Here is a 26,061-nt window from a genome sequence, read left to right on the forward strand (position 1 = left end):
AACTCTTTAAGCTTTCATTTTATTCCTTATGGTCCAAGATAATGAGATTCAGCTTCGATTTGTTCACTAAGAACAAAATTAATTCATGTGCCTTGAAGCTGCTGCTGTTGTCACTGCTGTCTGGCTGCAATGTTCAGCTCTCTTCCTCTGCAAAACAAAGAGAAGTTGAAATGGAGCACTTGTTTGCATCCCAAGGTAGGCCCACCAAGCAAAAACACCACCCAGGAACAAACGAAGATGGCCACAATCTCTGTTCACACACAATGCCAAGTATTGGTCCATTTACAGTCAGATGATACACTTTATGCATAATAGATGCAGCCAATCATTCACTGATCTATATTTTAAAGGTGATACACATCTTTCACTCTGAATGATGTTTGTAAAGAAAAGCTTCTGAAATTGATAATCTGTATTGCACACAGCCGCCGTCAGAAAGTAAAACTGAAAGCTATACCTTAGGAAACATACAAAATCCGCAATGGAGTATCAGTCTTCCCAATATAGTCCTTTCAACACTTGACCAATGTTAATTTGATGCCATACTGAACTTCTGCCAAGACCCACATTATCACTTCTGCCCCATATACTACTAGGCATCTTGGTCGCCATCTTCTCTATATTTCTGTTGCTAACCAAGATGGCAATGAACATCACACCGAGAGAAATTGGCTGGTGCCAAGACAGCACGCTACAGAATCCCGCAATGCTGCATGCAAATTCTGCCTATATAACTATTCAACGGTTGGTTCTGGCTCCATCCTCTGTCAGCTCTGACCCCCAATTAACGTTTCCCATGTGTCAATGTCCCCACATATAAGAAGGTTCCACACCCTAATCTATGGGAGCTGACTCTCTTCTCTCTAAACTATATCACTACATCAGCCGTTCCCAACTTGGTGCCCTCCAGATGTTTTAGACTACAGCTCTCATTAGTCCCAGTCAGCACAGCCATGCTTGGTGGGATTGATGGGAGTTATAGTCCAAAAACATCTGGAGGGCACCAGGTTGGAGAAGGCTCCACTACATTTTCCTGATATATCAGTCTATTGATAGCAAGCTGATAATGCATTGTTACGAATTGTAGAAAATCCTCCTCCTAGCACAACATTCCTTCCAACGTAAGCCTTTGCAAGACCAGAAACTCAGTTTCACGCATAATCTCAGCTAGCAGGCACTTTAAATTTTATTATTACCTTCCTCTTCTTCCTCTTCCTCCTCATCATCGTCATCTTCATCAGAGCTGAAAGTGCCATCAGGCAGGCTGTAGACACGGATGACTTGCTTGTTAGGGTCTTTCAAGATGAGGTACTTGCCCTCATCCAGTTTCATGCATATGTCAATGACACAGCGCAGGATGCCCCAGGCATTTTCCATGCTTAAATTAATTTGGCTGGCAAATTCATTAGGTTTGAACTGCTGTGTGCCCAGGATCACATGGCGTGAAGAATCTTTCACATGGTACCGGGACACATACCTGACAAGAACGGAGAAAGAAGAGTTAGGAAATGCAACAAGCCCAGACATTTCAGGAAGACTACAAGAATAGCAGGGTAATCAGTTTAAGTGAGATTACTGGTGTGGTGCAGTGGCTAAGAGAATCAAGAAGTCTCAGGTTTGAATCTCAACTCTGCTACCACCAACTCACCAGATGTCTTGCCTTTAGGCAAGCTGTTCTCAGCCTAGCCTCACCCCCCATCCCCGGCATCTGCAATATGGGGGAATACTACTACTGAATTACCATACAGGGTTGTTGTAAGGCTTACAAATAGATAATGCAAGAGAACACTTGACAACGCTATACAAATAGATTCTTATTATTAAAATGTTAATTAAAGTTCAAGGCCCATCTCTACCATTTTTCATGTATACAGGGAACCTTTTCGGTGTGAAATCCCTTTCCAAAGGCAAAAAGGCTCAGTCAAGACAGGAGTTAGACAGGGAAAGTGAAGGTTCAAATATATCCCAAGCTATTAGCAGAGAATTCTGAACATGAAGAGGTAGTGGCCAAGGTTGAAAGCTCAGAGCCTGAGACTATGAGCCCTCACATTTAAAAAATATTTCTGGACAAAGTTCTCTTGAGGTGAACAATCTAAACATAAAATGACAATATTACAGTAATATTAAAATCTATCCCTGAAGACCTGATTTTCCCTGCAAAGACTTCCTTCCCTCTTCTAATACACCCAAGCATCAGACGAAAATACTCTTGTACACTAATTTTTGGTCTCACCCCAGTTTAAGATACTCTGATCCAGCTAGCAGTGCACAGCATGTCCAACGAGCAAGTTTGTAGCTGTTGTTCTTCAGCTCAGTAGCAATCACAGCTCCTCTCTGAGAGTCCAGTTTCTGACGCCAGTCTACCCCATTACAATGCTAGAAAAGTTATGTAAGTAGGATTAGGGTTTTACATAGCAGCAGTCATGCCATACTAAGCCAACCTAAGATTTTGCAACAAAGCTAAAGATTCATGCAATTGAACTTATTTCACAATTGTTTGTAATGCTGGAAAGGCGGAACCCAGGTTCATATTTAATATGACAGAAGTTCAGTTAGTGAGGATCTGGGGCTCTTCCATCATTGACTAAGGAAGAAAGCAAAGTGCTTTATTTGACTCCCTTGCATTGAATGGGATAGGGGAAAAGAAATTCTTGAGCTATCACAGGCAACCAGAGTAAACTATACTATAGTCAAAAGACTGGCCAGCACAAGCAAATAATGTACAGACAAAAGATCCTAAATATTAACTGATGATCCTTACCCTTGAATCCCATTCATTCAGTGTTTTAATGTTGATGAATGACACTTCTCCATTGGCTCCAGTCATCACTCCATCATGTTCACAGCGTACTATCAGGTCTATGTCGTCTCCCAGCTTCCACCTTCGGTACCTACAACCAAGAATGCTAGTCAGCAACTTTATCATGAAAGATTTGCTGGAGTGTATCCCAAATTCCTACTGTCATGACAAGAATATGCACAGGTGGTTAACAAGAGGAATTTTCATGAAAGGTGTAGCAATTTTGGAAGTCACACCTTGAGGTAACGTGAACTCCCAAGATCTATTCATGTGTTAGAAGCAGCAACATACCGGTATGCAACAGAAGCCACCTCATTCTTATCCATATCATCTTCCACAAATGGGTTCGGATTGGGAAATGTGTATTTTTCTTTACCCTGTAAAAAGAGAAGCCATGAAAAAACATTACTAATGACATCAGGTTTATGTGGTCAGCATAGTCATGGCTGCCTTAAGTCAAAGGAACCTTCCAGTGCTCTGGTATGAGAAACTTTAGCCATTGTCTTGTCACCAAGCCCTTCCCCAAATCTTTTCAACAGGGCTTTGAGATATCATCATGTTGACTAGCAACACATTTTCCCCACCATTACATCAGAAGTATTCTGTGGAACTGCCCAATATGGTTATGAATCTCAGAGAAAATCTGGAGGCCCAAAAGCGAGAGATGGACACAATCTACTGTCTGCTTGCTGAGTTGGATCAGCCCCTCATCAGCAGGACGTTCTAGGCAACCCCAGCCACTTTCTTTCTGAAATTCTCTGCAGAAGTTAAGTCCATCACCTCTTTCAACCTTACCATTCTCAGACATTGCTGGGAGAAGTTGTGATTGATGTAGGTAGCTTCCATAGCAAGGTTGCGGGGTGAATTGAAGGAGTTGCCCTCATCCTGTGGTGGTTCGTTAGCAGTCTCACTCACTGTCAGGAGGTCTGAGAATATACAAGTACACATGGAAGTTCAGTGTGTCGCCCCAAGTGATAAAATTGGAATAGCCTCATTTTCCCAGTCACTCCTTGTTGCATAGATTGTTTCCCCTCAAATAGGTAGTAATTACAAAATCCAAGAATTCCCAGTCACCAGCTCCCCCCCCCTTCATTTTTGTAACGAATACACAAGAGACTCACCAAAGTCAGAATTGTCCCTCTTGTCAAAGAAGAGTTTGGATCCAACTCTTTGGACAATTATGTCCCAGGAATATACAGAACGGGTGCAAGACATGAGAGTAGCTAGGATGGCATCTGTGGCAAATACATTCCCCTGAGTCTTGGCCAGCTGGGCACAGAGAAAATTCAAAGGGGTTAGAGTAGGAATCGTTGTAAAAACAAAGGAAGAAAGATAGTGTGCACTACTGCCCTCCCAAGTTTTATCTGTAGCATTATCTGCTCTCAGTAGGACTGGGAAACCTGTGGCTCCAACTACCATTAGTTCCAGCCAGCATGGACAGTTTCAGTGATGATGGGAATTATAGTCCAGCAAAAACTGGAGGGCTAGAGATTCCCCCTTTCTGTTGCAGAAGATGCTGGTGAAATCATGTCAAAATCAACCTCTCCTAGATTACAGGTGCCGTTTGCACCCCATTCCCCATCAATTAAAATCCAAGGAAAAGAAGACAGAGGAAATCTGTTGAATGCAAGTATTTTTCTCTCAAAGAAGAAAGGATGAGATCTGCACTCTTACTCTCATAGTCCATTGTTATGGGTAAATCTGTCAAAGTCAAGAACTTTGGTAAATAGACTGGATAGAAACACAAGAAATAAACAAACTGCCACCTGCCTTGTTTACTATTTAGCTTGTTTTTTATCCCAGTGTATGTCCACGTCTCAGAGCAAATAGCAAAACATATACAGCTGTCTGAAAACTCACCATAACAAAAACAACCCATTCTCCCCACCAACCAAAATGCAGTAAGTATGAAAATCCCCACCACTATGCCATACTTTCGGAAGATGCTCTAACTTAGCCTTTAGGGAGTCTCTGGGAGAGGGAATTCGACTGTGCAGCTAAGCTATGAAGGATCCCTTTCTCTACATCTTTTGTAGCATCAACAGGACGCACACTGTTCTCTAGTCTAATACGTCTAGCTACAATTTCCAGTCTCAAGCTCACTAAAGGACATTTAATTAGAACAGCCTGCCCTGCTCAGTACAAAACACTTTTGATGGACATAACTTTCTTGTTCTCCAAAGTACAAGTGCTGGCCTTCCTCTCCTTAAACTGAAGTATTATAACAGACATGTAGTCTACAGCAAAAACTATAGATTTATGTTATACCTTGCGGATGACTGGATCATCAGTGGTAGTTACAGTATGGAAGATGCGCTTGATACTACGAAGGTTCTTTTCATTTCTTGTAGTGATGCGGTCAAAGCCTTTGTCATAGTGTTCTAGGCCCCCACAGCACTCACTGCAGGTACAAAGAAAGGATTATTATCATAATTTGTTCTCTCAAGAAAAAGGACAATAATGACTAACAAACCAGAAATACTCATGGAAAAGAAATCAAAGGATCAGTATCAAGATTCTAAGGCACCCTGAAGGCTAAAGGTTCTATACCTCTGTCTGACTCTATGTTGACTAATCCAGAAGTGAAGGACTAGCTTCAACCTCTAAACAGCAAAGCCATGTTTTAGAGCAGCCTTCTCCAATCTGGTGCCCTCCAGATGTTTTAGACTACAACTCCCATCATCCCTGACCATTGGCCAAGCTAGCTGGGGCTAATGGGAATTGGATCTAAAACATCTAGAGGGCACCAGGTCACAGAAGGCTTTAAAAAATGAGTAGAGAATAGAGGGTCATGTAAATGCCTACAATGGAATCTGGCCTTTAAGCCAAATTAATTGACAACTGCCACATCCCATTCTATCTTCCTGCTCATAGCGAAGACCTGGAATATCTCAGGCACTGTTAACTAAAAGTCCAGGTGTCAGAACTCAGAACATACAAAACTTACAAAAAAGTTACACTGTTTAGCAAGACAGCGATTCTGGTTGAAGATGCCCAGACATCAAATCTCAGTTTGTATCTTGGTCAAGAGATAAGTGTATTAGTAAAAGCATGGCACGTTAAGAAAAAAAGGGGGGGAAACCATTGTCAACCCCAAATCTTCAGCTGTCTCAAAGACTTACATATCTTGAGGTTCTGACACCTCTAAATACCGCATCTTCATCAGCCTAGGGAAATCCATTTCCTCCTTCACCTCCCAATCACTGCGAACTTCAACAGAAGAGTCACGGGGCTTCTGTCAAGCAGGCAGTGGAAGTCCAGGCAGATGGAAAAAGGGAAGAGGCAACACATCAGCATGTAAAGTGGAAACAATAGCTGAAGGGGGGGGGACAGCTCCAGTAATAGGAGCCAAAGAGAAACCAGTTTATTTTACCTGAGATTTTTGGTCCCATTTCTGTCTCACTCCAAACTGCTTCTGAAACTTCTTTTGGAGACGCAGTCTGTCTCTGAAATGGCAGAGAACCGAGAATCCCATCAACACAAAGGGGCTTGCTGATCCCAAATCCATCCATCCACAGTAGAGAAATTGAAACAATCTGCTAACCACTAAAGGATTTGCTGATCTTTTGGGTCACATAATTGCTTGACTCAACAACCAGCAACTAATACCATCTCATAATCCATGAAGCAGTCCCAAGACTCCAGGATATACAACAGCAGAGCCCAGCAAATTTAGTAACCAATTTGCACTTTCAAAGAGCATCAATTAGTTTGCTAAAATGAACTCTGCTGGACAGTAGCCAAACAGCACGTTCTCCCATAATTGCAGCAAGCTTACCTCTCCTTCTGCTTGGCACTTTTGGGGAGTGTCTGCAGGTTAAACTGAAGGATGTTCCGGCGGTCCTTATCTCTCCGGAGGTTCCTCTGAAAGGACACACTTGCGTAAGTGAGAGAACACAGCAATCCATTTCAGAATTATTCCTTGGAATGCAAGGGCCTAGTAGGCAACCCTGAAAGGGATTCCTACACAGTATTCACTGCAATGCATGTGATATACCAGGGGTTGGGAACCTGTGGTCCTCTAGATGTTGCTGAATTCCAACTCCCATCAGCTCTAGTCAGTGCAGCCAAAGGTCAAGGGGTGATGGGAGTTGTAGTTCAACAACATCTGGACGACCATAGTTTCCTCTTTTCCGTGATATACAATGAAAAGCATCATGAAGTGTTGCTGGCAGACATAACGAACTAGTGTTTCACAAAACAAAAGCCTAAAAAAAAAAAGGGGGGGGGGGGAGAGAATCACGACTTGGTAGCTACACACTAACTGTCACCCAAGAACAACAACAAAAAATAGGGAAACTCAATCTTGCAACAGCTTGCTTGAAAACGCAATTCTCAATTACTGGGGTGGGTGAGGATACATCTTCAGTAAGACTGTCCATTAACGACAGGGTTGGGGAACCTGTGCCCCTCCTGAGATGCTGTTAAGACTCCAACTCCCATCAGCCCCAGCCACCCCAGTCAGTGATGATGGAAGCTGTAGTCCAGGAGTGGCTAATGTGAGAGACAGAGATTGTGTAATTGTGATTAACAAAACAGGTTTTTATTTTACTAGCAAAACATTTTGGTTTCCACCTTCATCAGCTGTAACATACAAATGCTGTTACCAAGGTGGCAGTTATAGAGCTTTGAAGATGGAATGTGAGGGGCTTCGTTTGCAGAAGCTAAGTGATGTTTGTACTGTCCTCGAGGTTGCTGCCATGTAGTAAAATAAAAACCTCTGTTTTGTTAATCACAATTACATGTGAAAGGGCATATGCATATATCCTCAAAGGACATAAGCTGGGACAGATTACTCGGTACCTATTTGGTTCAAATGTAAATTCAATCAAATCACATCATACCTGTGCAAACCTCATGCGATTCCTCTGGTAGGCAGTCTTTTGTGTCCGTGCTGTGTCCACCAGCTGGAAACTAGTTTCATCTTCCTCATGGAAATAAGCATATTGGCTTCCTCCACCAAACTGGGAAGAATATTTATCTGGAAATACAATTGCCTCGGTCACTTTAGAGGTCAAGACTGGGACTTCCTACAAGACTTAGGGCTGGAACGATCCTCCTAAATATTTACAGATAGGAGCTGAATGAGAATAATCTTTGCATAGCTGTTAAGAACAAGAGATGTGATACAATTATGCACCTTTGCCCAACAGTGATGTAAAATCATGGCAGATCACAAAATGAAGATGGTGGCTTACTCTTTTAAAGCCCAAGAAAGAAAAAGAAGCTCAACGTCTGCTGTGATGAGTGCAGAAAAATGAGATGTACTTAGCTTTCTGCTAATCCACAGATATATGACTGCATCAATATGTGGATTACCAAATTCCAAGGCCACTATTTAATACAGACAGCAGACATTTGTTTAGGAAGGTTAGGTCTTTATGTTGTAAGCCAGGGTTGCCAATGCGGTGCGCATGAGAGGTCTCAGTAAATGCAGTGGACAAGAGACTGTTAACTCGTCCTGCTCTGTTCCTTTTTGCAGTGGCTTGGCCTTTCCTACACTAAACATGCCCCTTAAACATATCCATATTTCACTGGATGCCAGGATGTTCCGGGGGGGGGGGGAGAGCGAGCGAGAGAGCGCTTGTCTTTTTTTGCCCTTTTCAATGTGGCAGACATTTTGTTACGCCATGTCCCCACAGCAGCCACTTCGTGACTGGTGTCCAGTGCACTCTCTTAAAATTCTGAATGTGCCCACTGGCCAAAAAAGGTTAGCAACTCCTGTAAGGAGTCAAGGGAACGGATGAATGTAAGGAAGCTTATGTTCAATGCAATTCTATCTTGTAATGAAGCACAGGAGAAACTATGGTGGATCTCTCCTGGAAGTCTCAGCTGAAGGACACTAATATTCCTACTGTACAGATTGTGGTAAAAAAACAATAACCTGCCGTAAGCCAGTCATGAAGTCCCTTTAGCCAACAGATTAATTCCAGCTCCACAGGCCATACTCAAAGACACCCTATTATAACCTGACCTTCCCTATGAAATATGTCAAACAAGAGCAATCACCATCTTACTTACTCGTGTATCGCTTATCCTGATAAGTAGCTCCTGTCCAGTCTGCAACCTAGTCAAAATACAAGTGAAAGATTGTGTTAATGCTTGTGACATATTCAAAGGATTTTCAATGGAATCTCAAAAAATGTCTCTGTAGTCTGCTGTGTTTGAGTGCAGTCAGTGAAAATATTAGAATGTTAAGGTCTTCTTTCTTAGGCAAGAGATAGAGGGCCGATGCACATATTATCCTGGTCAGGGGGATGCTGCCAATCTCTACAACCTAGCCATAGAATGCAGCAGAACTCCTTACTGTGCACGTTGCTGGAATCCCATTGGAAAGTCTCTCACTTGACTTGCTAAATAGTCCTGGTGACTGGTAGCTAAGAGAAGCACGGACACTCTCCATGTGATGGCAACAGCCCATGTTTACATGTTACAGTTAAGGGGGGGCACTCGCTAAGGGGATACACATGTGGCTAACAGCATGTGCACTACCCCCCAAGCTACCATAATGCCCCAAAGGGGTAGGAAACTGGAAGTGTTTTAAGTCAATATGGGCCAAAGGTTTCCCCAGGCTTTCTCCCGTAGTGTATGCTGTAATAGCACTCTATATCATGAAATACATTGTCAGAGTTTGTAAATGATTCAAGTTCAGATTCCTTGTTTAACCAAGCCATGTAATGTAAGCCAACACAATCCAACACTGAGATGAACTCTCCATCTCTGTTATATGTTCTGTGAGCTAGACATGTAAAAATGTACTGCCTTCAAGTCAATTACAACTTATGGCAACCCTATGAATAAGGTTTTCATGAGGCTGAGGGGCAGTGACTGGCCCAAGGTCACCCAGTGAGCTTCATGGCTATGTGGGGATTCAAACCCTGGTCTCCCAGGTCATAGTCCAACACCTTAACCACTACACCACACTGCTCTCAGCTAGACATTGAACAATAACTAATTATGATCCAAAAATTCACTCCCTGAATGGCTTAGGACAATTTCCCTTTCTGTCTTTTTGCCCTGTAAGTAGTGCTGTAGGAACTGGGGCACAGACTCCTGGGGCATGTGAAACAAGAACTGTCAGAAGCTGGGCCTTGAATGAAAAGTATCAGCATAGACATGTTAAAACCAATTGACAGGAGTTTCTGTGCAAAAGTACCTTTCCCAGCCGATCTCCTTTACTGAAGGGCTGATAAGGCATATCTTTGAACTGCTCAGGAACAGCACATGGACCCCATCCTGAGGGATTATCTTGGATCACAGGCGTCATGAACTTTGCCATCTTCTATAATTCTAGTGAAAAAGGAGAAGCAGGGATAGCAGGATCAGGTAACTCTAAATCAATGATGCTTTCAAGTGCCAGGAGCAGCTACTGCTTGTTTTTAACAAAACAGGAAATGAATTCACTGAAACATCGTCGTCGTTGTTTTAAAAAAACTTTCATATCCACATCCTTAAAATTAGTGACTGACACACACATTGGGAATGAAGTATTCCATTAGCTCCCTTTACTACTGTATGTTTCTTATACAGAAAGTGCAATTCCTGAGAGAGTTGTCAAAGTTGCCCCACGAGGGATGGAGGAAATAGGATCTGGACCACTGGCCAGACCTAGTTTCCCACCTCTGGCTTAGCATGCATTCACATCTTTAACTTGTGGTTTAGCTGTCCCAGAGAAACCATGAGCTGTAAACTATAGGCCAAACCTTAGTTACAGTTTGTGGTCCATTTTAAGAAAGCTAAACCAAATCAGATAACAAGCTAAGCCAAGCCATGGCTTAACTCAGTGCAGCAGCAGGGTGACCAGGGAAGACTAAACGGCATGCAACCTCCTCTCCTTCACTAAACCATAGTTTGGTTTAGTGATGTGCACACTAAGCCACAATTTTATGCCAGAGAGCTCTTAATTCTCAATTGCTTTTCTTAAAAGATCCCTCCCCTCTGAAATCACACCTAATTCTATTAGGTATAATTCTTTTGTAGGATCCAATCAGTAACCAGTTTTTCATCTCTTAGAAACAGAGCACAGGTACAATTATCTACAAAAACAGCTAACAATTCTTTGCTAATAAGCCTTGAGGTTGCACAGCTGCAATGAGTTCCATGCAGTCAGCGCTTTACAAATATAAACATACACAGGAATACATAAAATGAACACCCGTCTCCCCATTCAGATACTGAGTTCAGCTTTATATTTAAGCAGACGACTGGTAGTCATAAGCTACAAAGAATGCAATGCAAGTGAATGAGCAAACTGGGGGAGGATGGATGGAGTGCTCTGTCTAGGGTTGCCAGGTTCAGGGCCTGAGAATAATCCTGTATCTTTAGGAGAAAGCCAAATGCAGGTGGTCTTGCAACACTGTAATGGGAAAAACCACAAGGTAGAATTCTCCCTTTCCCCTGCACAACTTTTAAAGATACAGAAGGCCTCTTGGTTGCCAGGCCCAGCCTCCAAGAGGCCTTCTGTATCTTTAAAAGTTGTGCAGGGGGAAAGGAGAATTCCACCTTGTGGTTTTTCCCATTACAGTGTTGCAAGACCACCTGCACTTGGCTGACTTTCTCTTCTCCTAAAGATACAGGATCAGTCTCAGGCCCTGAACCTGGCAACCCTAGTTCTGTCCCTCCTCTGAACCCAACATATAAAGGGATCTGCTAGAGGATAGAAGTCCCCTCCTCCTCTCTCAGCATGGAAATGCAACTCTCCGTCCCTCCCTCATCTGCCAGCACCCAGCAGGCTTGTACTTTTTGTGGCCTTACTTACAAAAGCCTATCTGGGTGATATCTGAAGATCATTCTTTTCCTTGTGAAATTGTTTTGTTTATGTTTGCTACTCTGGGCTCCTTCGGGAGGAAGAATGAGATATAAATATAATAAATAGTAATGATGATAATCAGGGCTGTGGAGTCAGAGTTGTGGAGTCGGAAGCAATTTTGGGTGGAGTCCGAGTTGGTAGAAATGTACTGACTCCGACTTCAAAATAAAATCAATATTTTATATTAAAATATTAATATACATTTGCCATTTATGAAGGAGTTGGAGTCGGACAGTAGAAAAATAGAGGAGTCGGAATCAGACAGTAGAAAAATAGGAGTCAGAGTTGAAGGTTTGACATACCGACTCCACAGCCCTGATGTTAATGATAATAAAAATAATCTAGTCCTGCCACCAGCCTGATGGTCTCCAGATGTTTTGGACTACAACTCCCTTCAGCCTCAACCAGCATGACTGTGCTGACTAGGGCTGATGGGAGTTGTAATACAAACATCTGGAGTGCACCAGATTGGTGAAGGTTGACTAGTCTTATCTTGTGCTATTCTACACCTAGATCCCACAAATATGAACAGATATCTGTGCTTTATGTTAGCCCTCTCTACAGATTGACAGTAAAACAATGTGAATAAAAAATCTGTTCTAAATGAATAAAACAGAACTTTAAAAAAACCATTTATATGAAAAAGACCAGTTTTTAGCTGTTTCTAGATTTAGCTGATTCTAGATGTAACAAACATGTGACCTATTTTCCCCACTCCTACCTGGTGAACCTTTTTAGGAAAAACAGTTCTTACTGTTCTGTCCTTTAGAAAGGGTGTGTGATAGAGAACATAGAAGGGGAGGGGTGGGGGAGGAAAAAGAACCGTCACACACTGACAGATGACCCCCCCCCCCAAAAAAAAGTCTTGTTTGTAAGACTACTTATAAAGTAACCACTTAGGCCAGTTTGCAGGTTAGGCCACAGTATTCACCTGAACGGATTGTGACGCTGGCAGAGATGGCAGTCAACAAATAGGTCCCAGTTGGGGGGCTGAGTATTTCAATGAGGGCAAAACGTTCACTAGGCATGAATGAAAGCAGACTCATGAATGAGGCAAGTGCCGCTGGAGTGAAACCAGAATGGAGATGAAGGGGCCTGTTCCGAGGGCCAGGACTACCCCCTTTCCTTGGAAGACGGAAGTGGCCCTTTCAGACCCGCCCTACATCCAGACACGGCGCAACTAAACGAAGCGAGCTCAGGGGAGAAAGATGCCAGCTTACTAACTGGCGAAAGGTCCCAGACCCAGTCCGGAATCATCTCTCACCTGTACGGCCTAAGGTGGCCCCGATGGTGACGGATTCGGCTCAAACAGGGCGGATTAGAAAATGCTGCCGTCAGCTGCACATTGGAGAGCAACTGGCCCCCACTTCCGGCCCGGCTTCACGGCGATGGCGTCATCATGCTGCGACGCCAGAACTGTCGTAAAAGCGTAGGTGGGGGTTAGTTTGCATTGCCGCAAAAAGAAAAGTGAGGTTTCTGCAACATCAGTTTCATGGATTAGAGTTTATTAGATAGATTTGTTATCCTCAGTTGTCAGGTTTATATTTACCATACATGTGTAAAGGGGAAAAAATAGGGTCAATACAAAAAATAGTCTGAGATAATTAAATTAACAGTGCGTTCCTATGCATGCCTACTCAGAAGTAAGAGCTATTCAATCGGTCTTGCTTTTATTACTTGTATTTTTTAAAATTGTTTGTTTATTTATTCGATTTATTAGTCGCCCATCTGGCTGGTTACCCAGCCACTCTGAGCAACGTACAAAGCAAGAACATATAAAACATCAGAACATCAAAGGGCGCTAAACAGTAAAAACTAAACAATAAGGTAAAGGCAACTGAGTTTCAATAACAGGACTTCTCGCCTGTATAGTCCGAAAGGTGTAACTTCAGATGGAAGCTCCTGGTGTAAGTGTTCCCACCCTGGCATAGAAACCAGTGTGGGTGATAGTCCGTTTGCGAAATCAAAAGCGGCATCTCCTCTTCATCTTAGCGTCTAGCAGCTCCAACAGGGAGAAAGGCGGGATAAATAGGCCCGTCAGAGTACTGCTGCGGTATTTTGTAATGCGTGATCTATTTGTTGTTATGTGCCTTCGAGTTGATTATGACTTATGGTGACCCTATGAATCAGCGACCTCCAATAATATCTGTTATAAACCACCCTGTTCAGATCTTGTAAGTTCAGATCTTGTAAGTTCAGATCTGTGGCTTCCTTTTTGGAATTGATCCATGTTTTGTTTGGTCTTCCTCTTTCTTTACTCTCTCCTGTTTTCCTCAGCATTATTGTCTTCTCTAGTGAATCATGTCTTCTCATTGAAATGAACTGCTTTAAAGTCGATCCCGACTTACGGTGACCCTATGAATAGGGTTTTCATGGTAAGCGGTACTCAGAGGCGGTTTACCATTGCCTTCCTCTGAGGCTGAGAGGCAGTGACTGGCCCAAGGTCACCCAGTGAGCTTCATGGCTAGAGGTGTGGATTTGAACCCTGGTCTCCCAGGTCGTAGCCCGCCACACTGACTCTCGTCTTCTCATTATGTGTCCAAATTATGATAACCTCAGTTTCATCATGTTATCTTCTAATGATTTATTCTTATTGTTATGTGCCTCCAAGTCGACTATGACTTATGGCAACCCTATGAATCAGTGACCTTCAAGAGCATCTGTCATGAACCACCCTGTTCAGATCTTGTAAGTTCAGGTCTGTGGCTTCCTTTATGGAATCAATCCATCTCTTGTTTGGCCTTCCTCTTTTTCTACTTCCTTCTGTTTTTCCAAGCATTATTATCTTTTCTAATGAATCACGTCTTCTCATTATGTGTCCAAAGTATGATAACCTCAGTTTCATCATTTTAGCTTCTAGTGACAGTTCTGATTGAATTTGTTCTAACACCTTATTTGTCTTTTTTGCAGTCCATGGCATCCACAAACCTCTCCTCCAACACCACATTTCAAATGAGTTGATTTTTCTCTTATCCACTTGACTATTGTCTCCATTTTGGTTAATGACTGTGCCAAGGTAAATTCTTGACAAGTTCAATGTCCTCATTATCAACTTTAAAGTTACATAAATCTTTGATTGTCATTACTTTAGTGTTTTTGTCATTCAGCTGTAGTCCTGCTTTTGTGCTTTCCTCTTTAACTTTAAACAGCATTCATTTCAAATCATTACTGGTTTCTGCTAGTAGTATGGTATCGTCTGCATATCTTAAATTATTGATATTTCTCCCTTCAATTTTCACACCTCCTTCATCTTGGTCCAACCTTGCTTTCTGTATGATATGTTCTGTGTATAGATTAAACAGGTAGGGTGACAAAATACACCCTTTCTGATGGGGAACCAATCAGTTTCTCCATATTCTGTCCATACAGTAGCCTCTTGTCCAGAGTATAGGAATCAGATGCTATGGTACCCCCATTTCTTTTAAAGCATTTCATAGTTTTTCATGATCTACACAATCAAAGGCTTTGCTATATTCTATAAAGCACAGGGTGATTTCCTTCTGAAATTCCTTGGTCCGTTCCATTATCCAACGTATGTTTGCGATATGATCTCTCGTGTCTCTTCCCTTTCTAAATCCAGCTTGGATGTCTGGCATTTCTTGCTCCATATATGGTAAGAGCCTTTGTTGTAGAATCTTGAGCATTACTTTACTTGCATGGGATGTTAAGGCAATAGTTCGATAATTACTGCATTCCTTGGGATCTCCTTTCTTTGGAATTGGGATGTATATTGAACGCATCCAGTCTGTGGGCCATTGTTTAGTTCTCCATATTTCTTGACACATTTTTGTCAAAATTTGGACAGATTCATTCTTAGTAGCTTGTAGCAACTCCATTGGTATGCCATCTGTTCGTGGTGATTTTTTTTCTTCCAAGTATTTTAAGAGCGGCTTTCACCTCGCATTCTAAAATTTCTGGTTCTTCATCATATGGTTCCTCCATGAATGAATCTGTCATTCTTGCATCTCTTCTATAGAGTTCTTCAGTGTATTGCTTCCATCTTCCTTTTATTTCATCTTGGTCAGTCAGTTTGTTCCCCTGTTGATTATTCAACAACCCTACTCTTGGTTTAAATTTCCATTTCATTTCTCTAATCTTTTGGAATAGGGCTCTTGTTCTTCCCTTTTTGTTGTCCTATTTCTAGACAATAACTATTGTAATAGTTCTCTTTGTCCTTACATACTAGTCACTGTATTGTTGCATTTAGGGTTCTAACCGTGTTTCTGTCTCCTTTTGCTTTTGCTTTCCTTCTCTCTTTAACCATTTTAAGAGTTTCGTTAGTCATCCATTGAGGTCTTTCTCTCTTTTTAACTAGAGGTATTGTCTTTTTTGCATTCTTCCCTGATAATGTCTCTGACTTCACTCCATAGTTCTCCTGGTTCTCTGTCAACTAAGTTTAAAGTCTCAAATCTGTTCCTTAATTTATATATTCTTCTGGGTTGTTATTTAAATTGTATTTTGACATTATGATTGCTTTGTTGTTCTTCTTTAGCTTTACACCGATTTTTGATATTACCAGTTCATGATCTGTACCGCAGTCTGCTCCTGGTCTTGTTTTTGCAGAAAGTATGGAGCTTCTCCATCTTCTGTTACCAATGATATAATCAATTTGATTCCTATATTGACCATTTGGTGATGTCCACGTGTATATTTGGCTTTTCGGTTGCTCAAAAAATGTGTTTGCAAGAAAGAAATTATTGACTTCATTTCCCCACAATTCCTAGTTCTTCTCTGTTCCCTGCTTTTGCATTCCAGTCCCCCATGATTATCAGCACATCTTGTTTTGGTGTGTGATCAATTTCTTCCTGTACTTCTCCGTAGAATCTTTCCAATTCCTTTTCTGCGTTTGCCGTTGGAGCATAGACTTGGATGATGGTTATGTTAATAAGTTTTCTGTTTAATCTCATTGATATCTCTCTCTCAGACGTTGTGTTATAGCTCCTAATTGTTTTTGCTACATCACTTCTCACTATTAAAGCAACCCCATTTCTTCTTAATTTCTCATTTCCTGCATAAAATATTTTGCAGTTGCCTGATTGAAAAGATCCCATTCCCGTCCATTTTAATTCACTCATGCCAAGTATTGTAATGTAGATACGTTCCATTTCTTGCTTGACAATTTCTAACTTTCCCTGGTTCATGCTTCTCACATTCCATGTTCCTATTGTGTGCGTCGTAAAACTCCAGACTCTCCTTTTGCATCTGTGTGCATCAGCAGGGCCGGGTCTAAAGGGTGGCCAGGTGGGGCACTGGTCCAAGGGCCCCTGGAGCTACAGAAGGCCCTCCATTCTCCCACCGTCATCAGCGGAAGCATCCGCGGACTGCCATCCCCCCGCTATCCCCCCGCTTTACCTACCTTTCTGTTTTTTGTGGTGTGCAGATCTGCCATCAATCAAGATGGCGGCCGAGGTTTCCTTAAGGAGCTGAAGCCTCTGCTGCTATCTTGGCTGATGGCATGCATGCGTGCTACACACACACATTGCTGCCATCAACAAAGATGGCGGCAGAGGCTTCAGCCCCTTAGGGAAAACTCGGCCGCCATCTTGATTGATGGCAAACCTGTGCGGGCCGCAGAAAACAACGGAAAGGTAGGTGAAGCGTGGGGATGGCGGGCGGCACGGAAGCTCCTGTCTTGGGGTCCATGGATGCTTAAGTTCTGCAGATCGCGGAGGGGGAGCGGAGGGGCCCAGGGCAGGCTGGTACCCAAGGGCCCCGGCATGCCTGGGGCTGGCCCTGTGTACCAGCCTCTGGGCTTCCTTCAGTTTTGACCCAGCTGTGTCATTAGTCACTGCACTACTCTGGGCTCCTGCTGGGAGGAAGGGCGGGATATAAATCAAATAATAAATAAATAATAAGAATACTTGTGCTTGTCCTTTATTCTTCCCCAGTAGCTCAGTGAGTGCCTTCTGACTTGGGGGTCTCATCTTCCAGCACTATCTCGTGTTGCATTTTGGATACTCTGTTCATAGGGTTTTCGTGGTAAGAGGTATTCAGAGGTGGTTTACCATTCCCTTCCTCTGAGTTTGGATGCATCTTAGTCTGGTGTCTCAGCTTTGACCATTCCGCCTTGGGTGCCCCTGCTAGGAGTCTAGCCTCTTGGTCTAGACTCCTGATAGTATAAATATTTCAAATAAATAAATAAGTAGACACATCTAGTATTATACTGCAAGTGACCATTTACAGTAGTGGTAATGGGTGATGATACTATAGTTCTAGGATGAACTTCTGGTTTGGAGAGGGTCTTTTTAATTTTTTGTCCCAGAGTTGGAAATGAGCACTGCTCAAAAATGTTAATGGAAAACTCTCAGAGTTGAATGTAACTGGTTGGGCAACAGGTGTTCGCCACCTAAAAACAAAAGGTAGCAATGAGAAAGGTACTTGTTCTTTCTTGCTCTGATCTTGTTTTGGGGGATATATATGTATAACATTTTAAAAAATAGTTAATATAGAAAATCGTTCTCTTTGGCTTTGCTCATCATTGACTCTGACTTTGTCTCTTCCCACTTGTGGCCCAATGGATTATACCTCCAGGGAATGTAGATGTTCACAGAAAAAAGTGTACCTGCCCCTGGAGTTGACCAAAGCGTCTTGTGAAGTTTACATAAGAGCCTAAGAAGAGCCCTGCTGGATCAGCCCTGCAGAGCCAGTGTGGTGTAGTGATTAGAGTGCCAGACTAGAACCTGGGAGACCAGGGTTTGAATCTGCATGCGGCCATGAAGTTCACTGGGTGACCTTGGGCCAGTTGCTGCCTCTCAGCCTAACCCACCTCACAGGGTTGTTGTAGGGATGAAATGAGGAGCGGGAGAACCATGAATGCCACCCTGAGCTCCTTGGGGAAAAGGTGAGATATAAATGCAATGAATAAATCAGACCAAAGCCCCATCTAGTCCACATCCTGTTCTTATAGTAGCCAAACAGATGGTTATGAGAAGCCCACAAGCAGAGCCTGAGTGCAACAACACTCTCCCCACTTGTCATTCCTAGCAATTGGTATTCAGAGGCATACTGCCTCCGACAGTGGGGCCATTATGGGTAGTAGCCATTGATAGCCTTGTTTTTATGTGCCTTCAAGTTGATTACAACTTATGGCGACCCTATGAATCAGTGACCTCCAAGAGCATCTGTCATGAACCACCCTGTTCAGATCTTGCAAGTTCAGGTCTGTGGCTTCCTTTATGGAATCAATCCATCTCTTGTTTGGCCTTCCACTTTTTCTACTGCCTTCTGTTTTTCCCAGCATTATTGTCTTTTCTAGTGAATCTGTCTTCTCATTATGTGTCCAAAGTATGAGAACCTCAGTTTCATCATTTTAGCTTCTAGTGACAGTTCTAGTTGAATTTGTTCTAACACCCAATTATTTGTCTTGTTCGCAGTCCATGGTATGCGCAAAGCTCTCCTCCAACACCACATTTCAAATGAGTTGATTTTTCTCCTATCCACTTTTTTCACTGTCCAACTTTCACATCCATACATTGAGATCGGGAATACCATGATCTGAATGATCCTGACTTTAGTGTTCAGTGATACATCTTTGCTTTTGAGGACCTTTTCTAGTTCTCTCATAGCTGCCCTCCCCAGTCCTAGCCTTCTTCTGATTTCTTTTTTTTTTATCATTAATTTTATTCAAATTTTCAAACACAAAACAAGAAAGAAACAAATTAAACAATAAAATAAAATGTTGACTTCCGATTTGTCGCAGATCAGTTATAGGTCTATGATATATAGCAAACTTGTCTCTTAATATATTACAAAATCACTTTCCTCCAGTAGTTATCTTAATTAATCATCAAATCTCATTAACATCACTTTATTCTTTCCGCAAAAAGTCAAAGAGAGGTTTCCACTCCTTGAGAAATATATCCATCGATTTTTCTCCAAATAAACATGTCAATTAATCCATCTCATCAAGTCTGCTAGGTCCAGTAATTTCAATAGCCATTTTTCCATTATCAGTGTTAGTTCCATCTTCCAACTTCCATCCTTGCACCCATAATAATCTTGCTGTCATAGTCATAGTCATATAGTAAGAGTCTGATGGGAATTTCCTTCATCACAAATATTTCCTTGCCATCAATTCTGAATGTGTTGCTGAAATATTGTTGTAAAGTCATATCTCTGTTCCTCTTTTTTACGAGATGCACTAGCACATCTCTTGAGAGTTTTTCCCTTGTCACATATCTGGAATTAATTCTATAAATTTTCTCTATTTCAAGTTCCATCAAATCATTCCAGTCCAGAAATTCCATCGAAACATTGATAGCTTTATCTTTGATATCTTCATCAATTTCTCCAGGGACAACGCCGAATTCCAAACAGTAATCTTTATCTCCAGGATCCACAAACTCCAAATATTTTTCCAGTTCCACACTTGATATATCTGTTCCAATCTCCAGGACTTGCATCCTCCCTTTAATTTTTCTTTCATCTTCTATTGCTTGTCCAGTTATATCTTTGATCTCATCTACCTCCTCTCTCATAGAATCCCCTATTTCTTTCAGCTCCTGCTTCATTTTGTCAAATTCAATTTTCATCTCTTGTCTACCCTGTCTCAGCTCCCGTTTGGCCATCTCAATCTCATCCATTATTTTCTGAAACATATTTAGAGAGAGGACCCCTTCCTGTACATCCAGGGTCTCAGCCACTTTCTTGATTGTCATTCTTAACACCGAGAAACCCCCCCCCCTTCAATTTCCAATATAGCCACTATTTCCAAGCAAAGAGCAATTTATTTCTTTTTCCAGCAATCCTGGTTGTCATTCTTAAAAGAAGCCTTTAATTTATGATATTAACCACTGTTCCCAAACATAAAGGCTTTTTTCCAACAACAAAAGAGTTAATATTCCATGCCTGTTGACATCATCTGGCCAGCACAGTTCTTATCTCCCGCACGTCCAAGAATGCAAAACAAATTTGGTTCACAGCGCCGAACAATTAGTAACATACACGAACAGCAGATTCGTCTAAAGAAAGTAGTCCAAGAAAAAATAGTCCCAGACATATATCAATCAAATAATCATCTAAATCAGATTTTCTCTTCGGGTAAATTGCCCCTCATCCGTTTTAATCTTTATAGTTTCCAAATTCAGGCCGGCTTTTTGCCATAAAAAAATAAGATAAGTTTTTTTAAAATTTTCTTTCCTCTTCCTTAATTCCTTGTATAAAAGAGAGAAGTGTAACTCACCCAGGTATCTTGATTGCTGATTCTTAAACAAATCTCTTTTGCTGTAGTAATTTAAGCCAAATGATAAGATTAGACAGAAGAAAGCTCGCCTGTTGTAGATCATTTAAAAGAAAAACGTCTCGCTTTTTCCAGTCCAGCTTGCTGGAAGTCCTAACTCCGTCCTCGGCTGCTAGGTATGCCTTCTTTTCCCAGGGAATTCCTGATCAATTCCAGCCACCGACAGCCCAATGAAGTTTCTGTGGATAATCTCTTCGGTTCACCCTTGCCTAGGAGAACATTTATACCAGTCAAAGTTCCCTTTTGACTGATTTTAAACTGAAAAAAGCTTCCTCTGAGACAGAGCTCATCTCAGAGGCAGCCACAGGTGGAGCAATCCTTCCGGGAAATCCTTTCTTCTGATTTCTTGACTATTGTCTCCATTTTGGTTAATGACTGTGCCGAGGTATTGATAATCCTTGACAAGTTCAATGTCCTCATTGCCAACTTTAAAGTTACATAAATCTTCTGTTGTCATTACTTTAGTCCTTTTGACGTTCAGCGGTTGTCCTGCTTTTGTGCTTTTCTCTTTAACTTTCATCAGCATCCGTTTCAAATATTACTGGTTTCTGCTAAGAGTATGGTATCATCTGCATATCTTAAATTGATGTTTCTCCCTCCAATTTTCACACCTCCTTCATCTTGGTCCAATCTCACTTTCCGTATGACGTGTTCTGCGTACAGATTAAACAAATAGGGTGATAAAATACACCCCTGTCTCACACCCTTTTCTATTGGGAACCAATCGGCTTCTCCATATTCTGTCCTTACAGTAGCCTCTTGTCCAGAGTATAGGTTGCGCATCAGGACAATCAGATGCTGTGGCACCCCCATTTCTTTTAAAGCATTCCATAGTTTTTCATGATCTACACAATCAAAGGCTTTGCTGTAATCTATAAAGCACAGGGTGATTTTCTTCTGAAATTCCTTGGTCCGTTCCATTATCCAACGTATCTTTGCGATATGATCTCTGGTGCTTCTTCGTTTCTAAATCCAGGTTGGACGTCTGGCATTTCTTGCTCCATATATGGTAAAAGCCTTTGTTGTAGAATCTTGAGCATTACTTTACTTGGATGGGATATTAAGGCAATAGTTCGATAACCTTGATAGCCTTATTCTCCATGAATTTGCCATGTCTTTTAATGCTATTCAAGTTGGTAACCGCAAGTAAGTTAAGGTTAACAGTGCAATCCTAACCATGACTTATGCAGAAGTAATTCCTATTGAATTCAATGGGGTTAGGATTGTTACTTTTTAAGTTTCCTGACTGAGCTCTCTTTTGAACTCATATAAGAATCAGGCATCTGATAATTAACCAGCAGCAGGAAGTGGCTTCATCACTAAGTTGGAGACCCACATGGTCTAGCATTGTCTATTCTGATTGGCAGGAGCTCACCAGAGCCCCTAACAGAAGACTGTCCCAGCCCGGTGTCTGAGATCCTTTAACTAGAGGTCTTGTGGACTGAACATGGGAGTTCACTACTAAGCAGTGACTGGTGCCCATTCAGACTGGTGGGATGCAATTCAGGTAGCCCAAATAGAGACAGATCCAACTAATTCTAGTTTGTTCCCTGCGGAGTTATGTAAGGGCAACACTGAAATGAGGTGTCGTGAGCCCTGCTGGAGGCAGGTGGACCGATGAGAACAAAGAGGAGGAGGAGGATTTAGAGTGGGATGGTCGAACTGGTGAGAGGCCAAGTGGGGAGATGGACTCAGAAGGCGCCCCAGCTCTGGACTTTGACAGCTCAACCCCAGCAGCTTCAGATAGCACTGTGGAGAGTACCTGACTAGCTGGTTGTTTCCCAGCCTGATGCTCCCCTTCTCTCTGCGCCTGCAGGCAGCCCTTCTTCCTCTGAGGGTGAAGACGGGATAATGATGGAGGCTCCTCCTTTGCCTCACGCCAGGAGGTGAATGTGGTGGGAAATTCAACAGGCACAGCTAAGGTAGAGTCTTCACCTGTGTGTGTGCTGCCAACAGTGACAGCACATGCAAGTAGAGTGCCCGCCCAGCCTTACTTAAGCTGGGGGGGGGGGGAGTTGCTGAGTTAATGTCTTAGTGCAGCGAAGTTCTGCCTAGTTAGTCCTAGAGAGGTGGTTAGTTCTGAGTAAGCCGTAGGTAGATTCATGAAGCACACTGAACTGAAACTTTCTCTTACTTCAATAAAAGAAGAAACCACAGCCGTGTCTGAGTTCTTCGAGTCTGGGCAGGACAGTAAACAAGAAAAAGCTGAAATGTAGTATTGCCATCCCTTTGGCTGGTTGTAAGTAAGAAGGCAGACAGGTGGGGGCTGGGTGAGGACAGATTGAGGCTGGAGGGGCTGTGTCCCACTTGCCCTAGCAGACCAACTTCCACAGGCTGTGGATCCTCCTCATATTGGGTCAGGGTTCACTGAGAAGAGGGGATGACAGTTTACTTATTACCCATGAAACCTCAAAGTCCTCCCCTGCTGCCCTCTTGGTCTCTGGGTTTTGTTGTTGTTGTTGTTATGTGTCTTCAAGTTGATTACAACTTATGGCAACTCTATGAATCAGCAACCTCCAGTAGCATCTGTTATAAACCCCCCTGTTCAGATCTTGTAAATTCAGGTCTGTGGCTTCCTTTATGGGATCAATCCATCTCTTGTTTGGTCTTCCAATTTTCCTACTCCCTTCTGTTTCTCCCAGCGTTATTGTCTTTTCTAGTGAAGCATGTCTTCTCACTAAAGATGGTTAGTTTTTGTCCCATGAAAAGTACATGGAGCTGAAGGAGGAAATTGGAAGAATGATGCTCTTTCCCACTTTCTTTTTCACTCTATGTGCTTTTCAAGGCTCAGATTAATTCTTTTACCCAGATCCTTTGGAAAAGTGAATGGTGTGAGTGCACATTCTTTTCGTCTCTCTCTGTGTGTCTGATTCAGGTGGGGAGCTGATCTAGGTGAGGGGGAAGAGAATAGACCAGAAGGAGTACACTCCCTGAAAAATACAAATGTTACCCCTGCTGTAAGGTAAAATGAATGGGACCAGGGCTGGCCTAAGCCATTTTGCTAGAAGGGCAAAACATTGTAGAATAGTAGAGTTGGAAGGGGCCTATAAAGCCATCACGTCCAACCCCCTGCTCAATGCAGGAATCCAAATCAAAGCATACCTGACAGGTGGCTGTCCAGCTGCCTCTTGAATGCCTCCAGTGTTGCAGAGCCCACCGCCTCCCTCGGTCATTGGTTCCATTGTTGTACCAGTCTGATAGTTAGGAGGTTTTTCCTGATGTTCTTTCAGTCTCTTCTCTTAGGGCATCCCCAGGGTCAGCTTTACCATTAGGTACAGTGGGGTGGCCAGTTAAGGCAATAGATGCTGTGGTATGCAGGGGCAGTGATGGAAGGCTGCCTAGTTGATCCTCTTTGTCAGAGCTGTGTGTGCCATGCAGGCTACCCTGTGTTCCTTAAGTAAGCCTGCTGCAATCAGGTGTGGTTGAGAGCAGTGCCCCATCACTAGTGTGTAAGGTTCAATTTCCAGTCTAATTGGGGAGGGGGCTTCAACTTTTCCTTTGCCTCAAACACCACAATATCTCAGTGTTTCCACTTTTCCTATCCAGATTCTTTGGGCATATATATACTACTTTAACAGCAAAGGCTTCCCCTTTTCCTGATTGGCATCAGTTGAAAGGGGCCCTACATGAGCATACTGACTTCAGTCACACTTCAGCCAGTGGGTGTGAGGAAGGGCCATAGCTCAGTGGTAGAGCATCTGCTTTGCATGCAGAAGGTCCCAGGTTCAATTCCTGGCATCTCCAGGTAGCGCTAGGAAAGACTCCCTGTCTGAAACCCCAGAAAACTGCTGCCAGTCAGTGCAGACAGGACTGAGCTAGATGAACCAATGGTCTGACTCAATATAAGGCAGCTTCCTATGTTCTTCTATGCTGCTGACATGTGGTTTGGTTCCTAGGGCTGGACCTAGCTGGATGCACACTGAGCAGCTAAACAGGGCTAGTGCTGAAATATCCTCCGATTGTGTAACTGCTCAAGGTATGCACTTTTACCTACAGTTATGTGATGGTATGTATGTGCTTTGATGTGTTTTGAACAACAACCAATGTTTATTAAATGAACTGCTAAGACCCCCAGCAATTTAGAAGTGGTATTAAAAAAAGGTTTTAAGAATTGCTGGATTAGGGCAATATGTAAAACAGGGATAGCCAATATTGTGCCCTCCAGATGTGGTGGACTACAACTCCTGTCATCCCTGACTATTGGCCATGTTGGCTGGGACTGATGGGAGCTGGATGGACATCTGGAGGGCACTACATTGGCCACCCCAATATTAGCACTTTGGCTTATACACAACAATACATTTAAAGCATATTCCTCCAAGAATCCTCGGAACTGTAGTTTACCCCTCAGAAAGCTACAATTCCTAGTACCCTTAACAAACTACAATTCCCAACTTCTTTGGGGGAATCCATGTGCTTTAAATGTATGGTGTATATACAGCCTGTGGCAGAGTTGGCAATGAGGCTCTGTGGCAGAATTGGAGATTCTAGCTCAAAACATTTTATTGTCTCCTATTTTCTATGCAACTGATTCTCCCTTTATTAAACAATCTCCTCACTGTCATGTCAGCATTCATTCTCAGTTCCCTCGTGTGTTCCAAATACTCTGCAGCAACTGTCTTGAAAAAAGGAGGGCTCACAAAATTATGGGGCCATTACCATATTTTATATCTTTGTGGCATTATTTAGATCAAATTTTTAAAAAGTGTCTTTTAAAAATTCTAGAGAGATTTCTAGTAGGTAGTATGAAGGAGAAATCTTGCAATTCCTTTTTCACAAGGTGCCTACTTGCATAGATGAGGATGCTTCAGCAAGGGTTTTGATGCACAGACCACAGAGTATATAATAGATACACTGGTACATTCTCCTTACCAGGAGGGCTAGGGTTAAATCAGCCCTTCAAGGCTTTTCAGACTTGCAGAGTCTTCAGGGTTCTAGACTGGCAGATTTGGGCTACTTTTCATATGATGAGCATAATGTGGTGATCAGTTGCATGAGATGCTGAAGCAACATGTATATTTGATGCAGATGGAAATTTTACCGCATGAAAAGATGATGGAAAGCATAGCTGCCTCCAGACCAGCCTTCCCCAACCTGGTACCCTCCAGATGTTTCAGGTCCCACCTCCCATCAGCACAGCAATCTCTGCTTTGCCAGTTGCCACGGTAAGATTTCCCCCCAAGTTTTATATTTCTGCAGAAAGACTCAATAGCT

At 42.5% G+C, this 26,061-nt stretch overlaps 1 protein-coding gene across 2 annotated transcripts; it reads right to left on the bottom strand.

Annotated features, from left to right (window-relative positions):
* On the bottom strand, positions 1 to 13,008 carry EIF3D (eukaryotic translation initiation factor 3 subunit D). 2 transcript variants are annotated; one of them, XM_061639029.1, is made up of 16 exons: positions 12,874 to 13,008; positions 12,541 to 12,629; positions 9,957 to 10,090; positions 8,822 to 8,867; positions 7,645 to 7,781; positions 6,579 to 6,664; positions 6,174 to 6,246; positions 5,923 to 6,035; positions 5,069 to 5,201; positions 3,922 to 4,069; positions 3,596 to 3,726; positions 3,092 to 3,177; positions 2,762 to 2,891; positions 2,234 to 2,376; positions 1,197 to 1,477; positions 1 to 147 (listed from the first exon to the last, which is right to left on the bottom strand). In XM_061639029.1, exons 3-16 carry the CDS (start codon positions 10,077 to 10,079, stop codon positions 134 to 136), a joined length of 1,644 nt encoding a protein of 547 aa, XP_061495013.1. In that variant the 5' UTR covers positions 10,080 to 10,090; positions 12,541 to 12,629; positions 12,874 to 13,008; the 3' UTR covers positions 1 to 133. The 2 variants fall into 2 exon arrangements, with proteins under 2 accessions (XP_061495013.1, XP_061495012.1); XM_061639028.1 differs by lacking the exon at positions 12,541 to 12,629.
* Positions 13,009 to 26,061: the final 13,053 nt, after the last annotated feature.

This window comes from Rhineura floridana, chromosome 8 (assembly GCF_030035675.1).
Source record: "Rhineura floridana isolate rRhiFlo1 chromosome 8, rRhiFlo1.hap2, whole genome shotgun sequence".
NCBI classification, from domain to species: domain Eukaryota; kingdom Metazoa; phylum Chordata; class Lepidosauria; order Squamata; family Rhineuridae; genus Rhineura; species Rhineura floridana.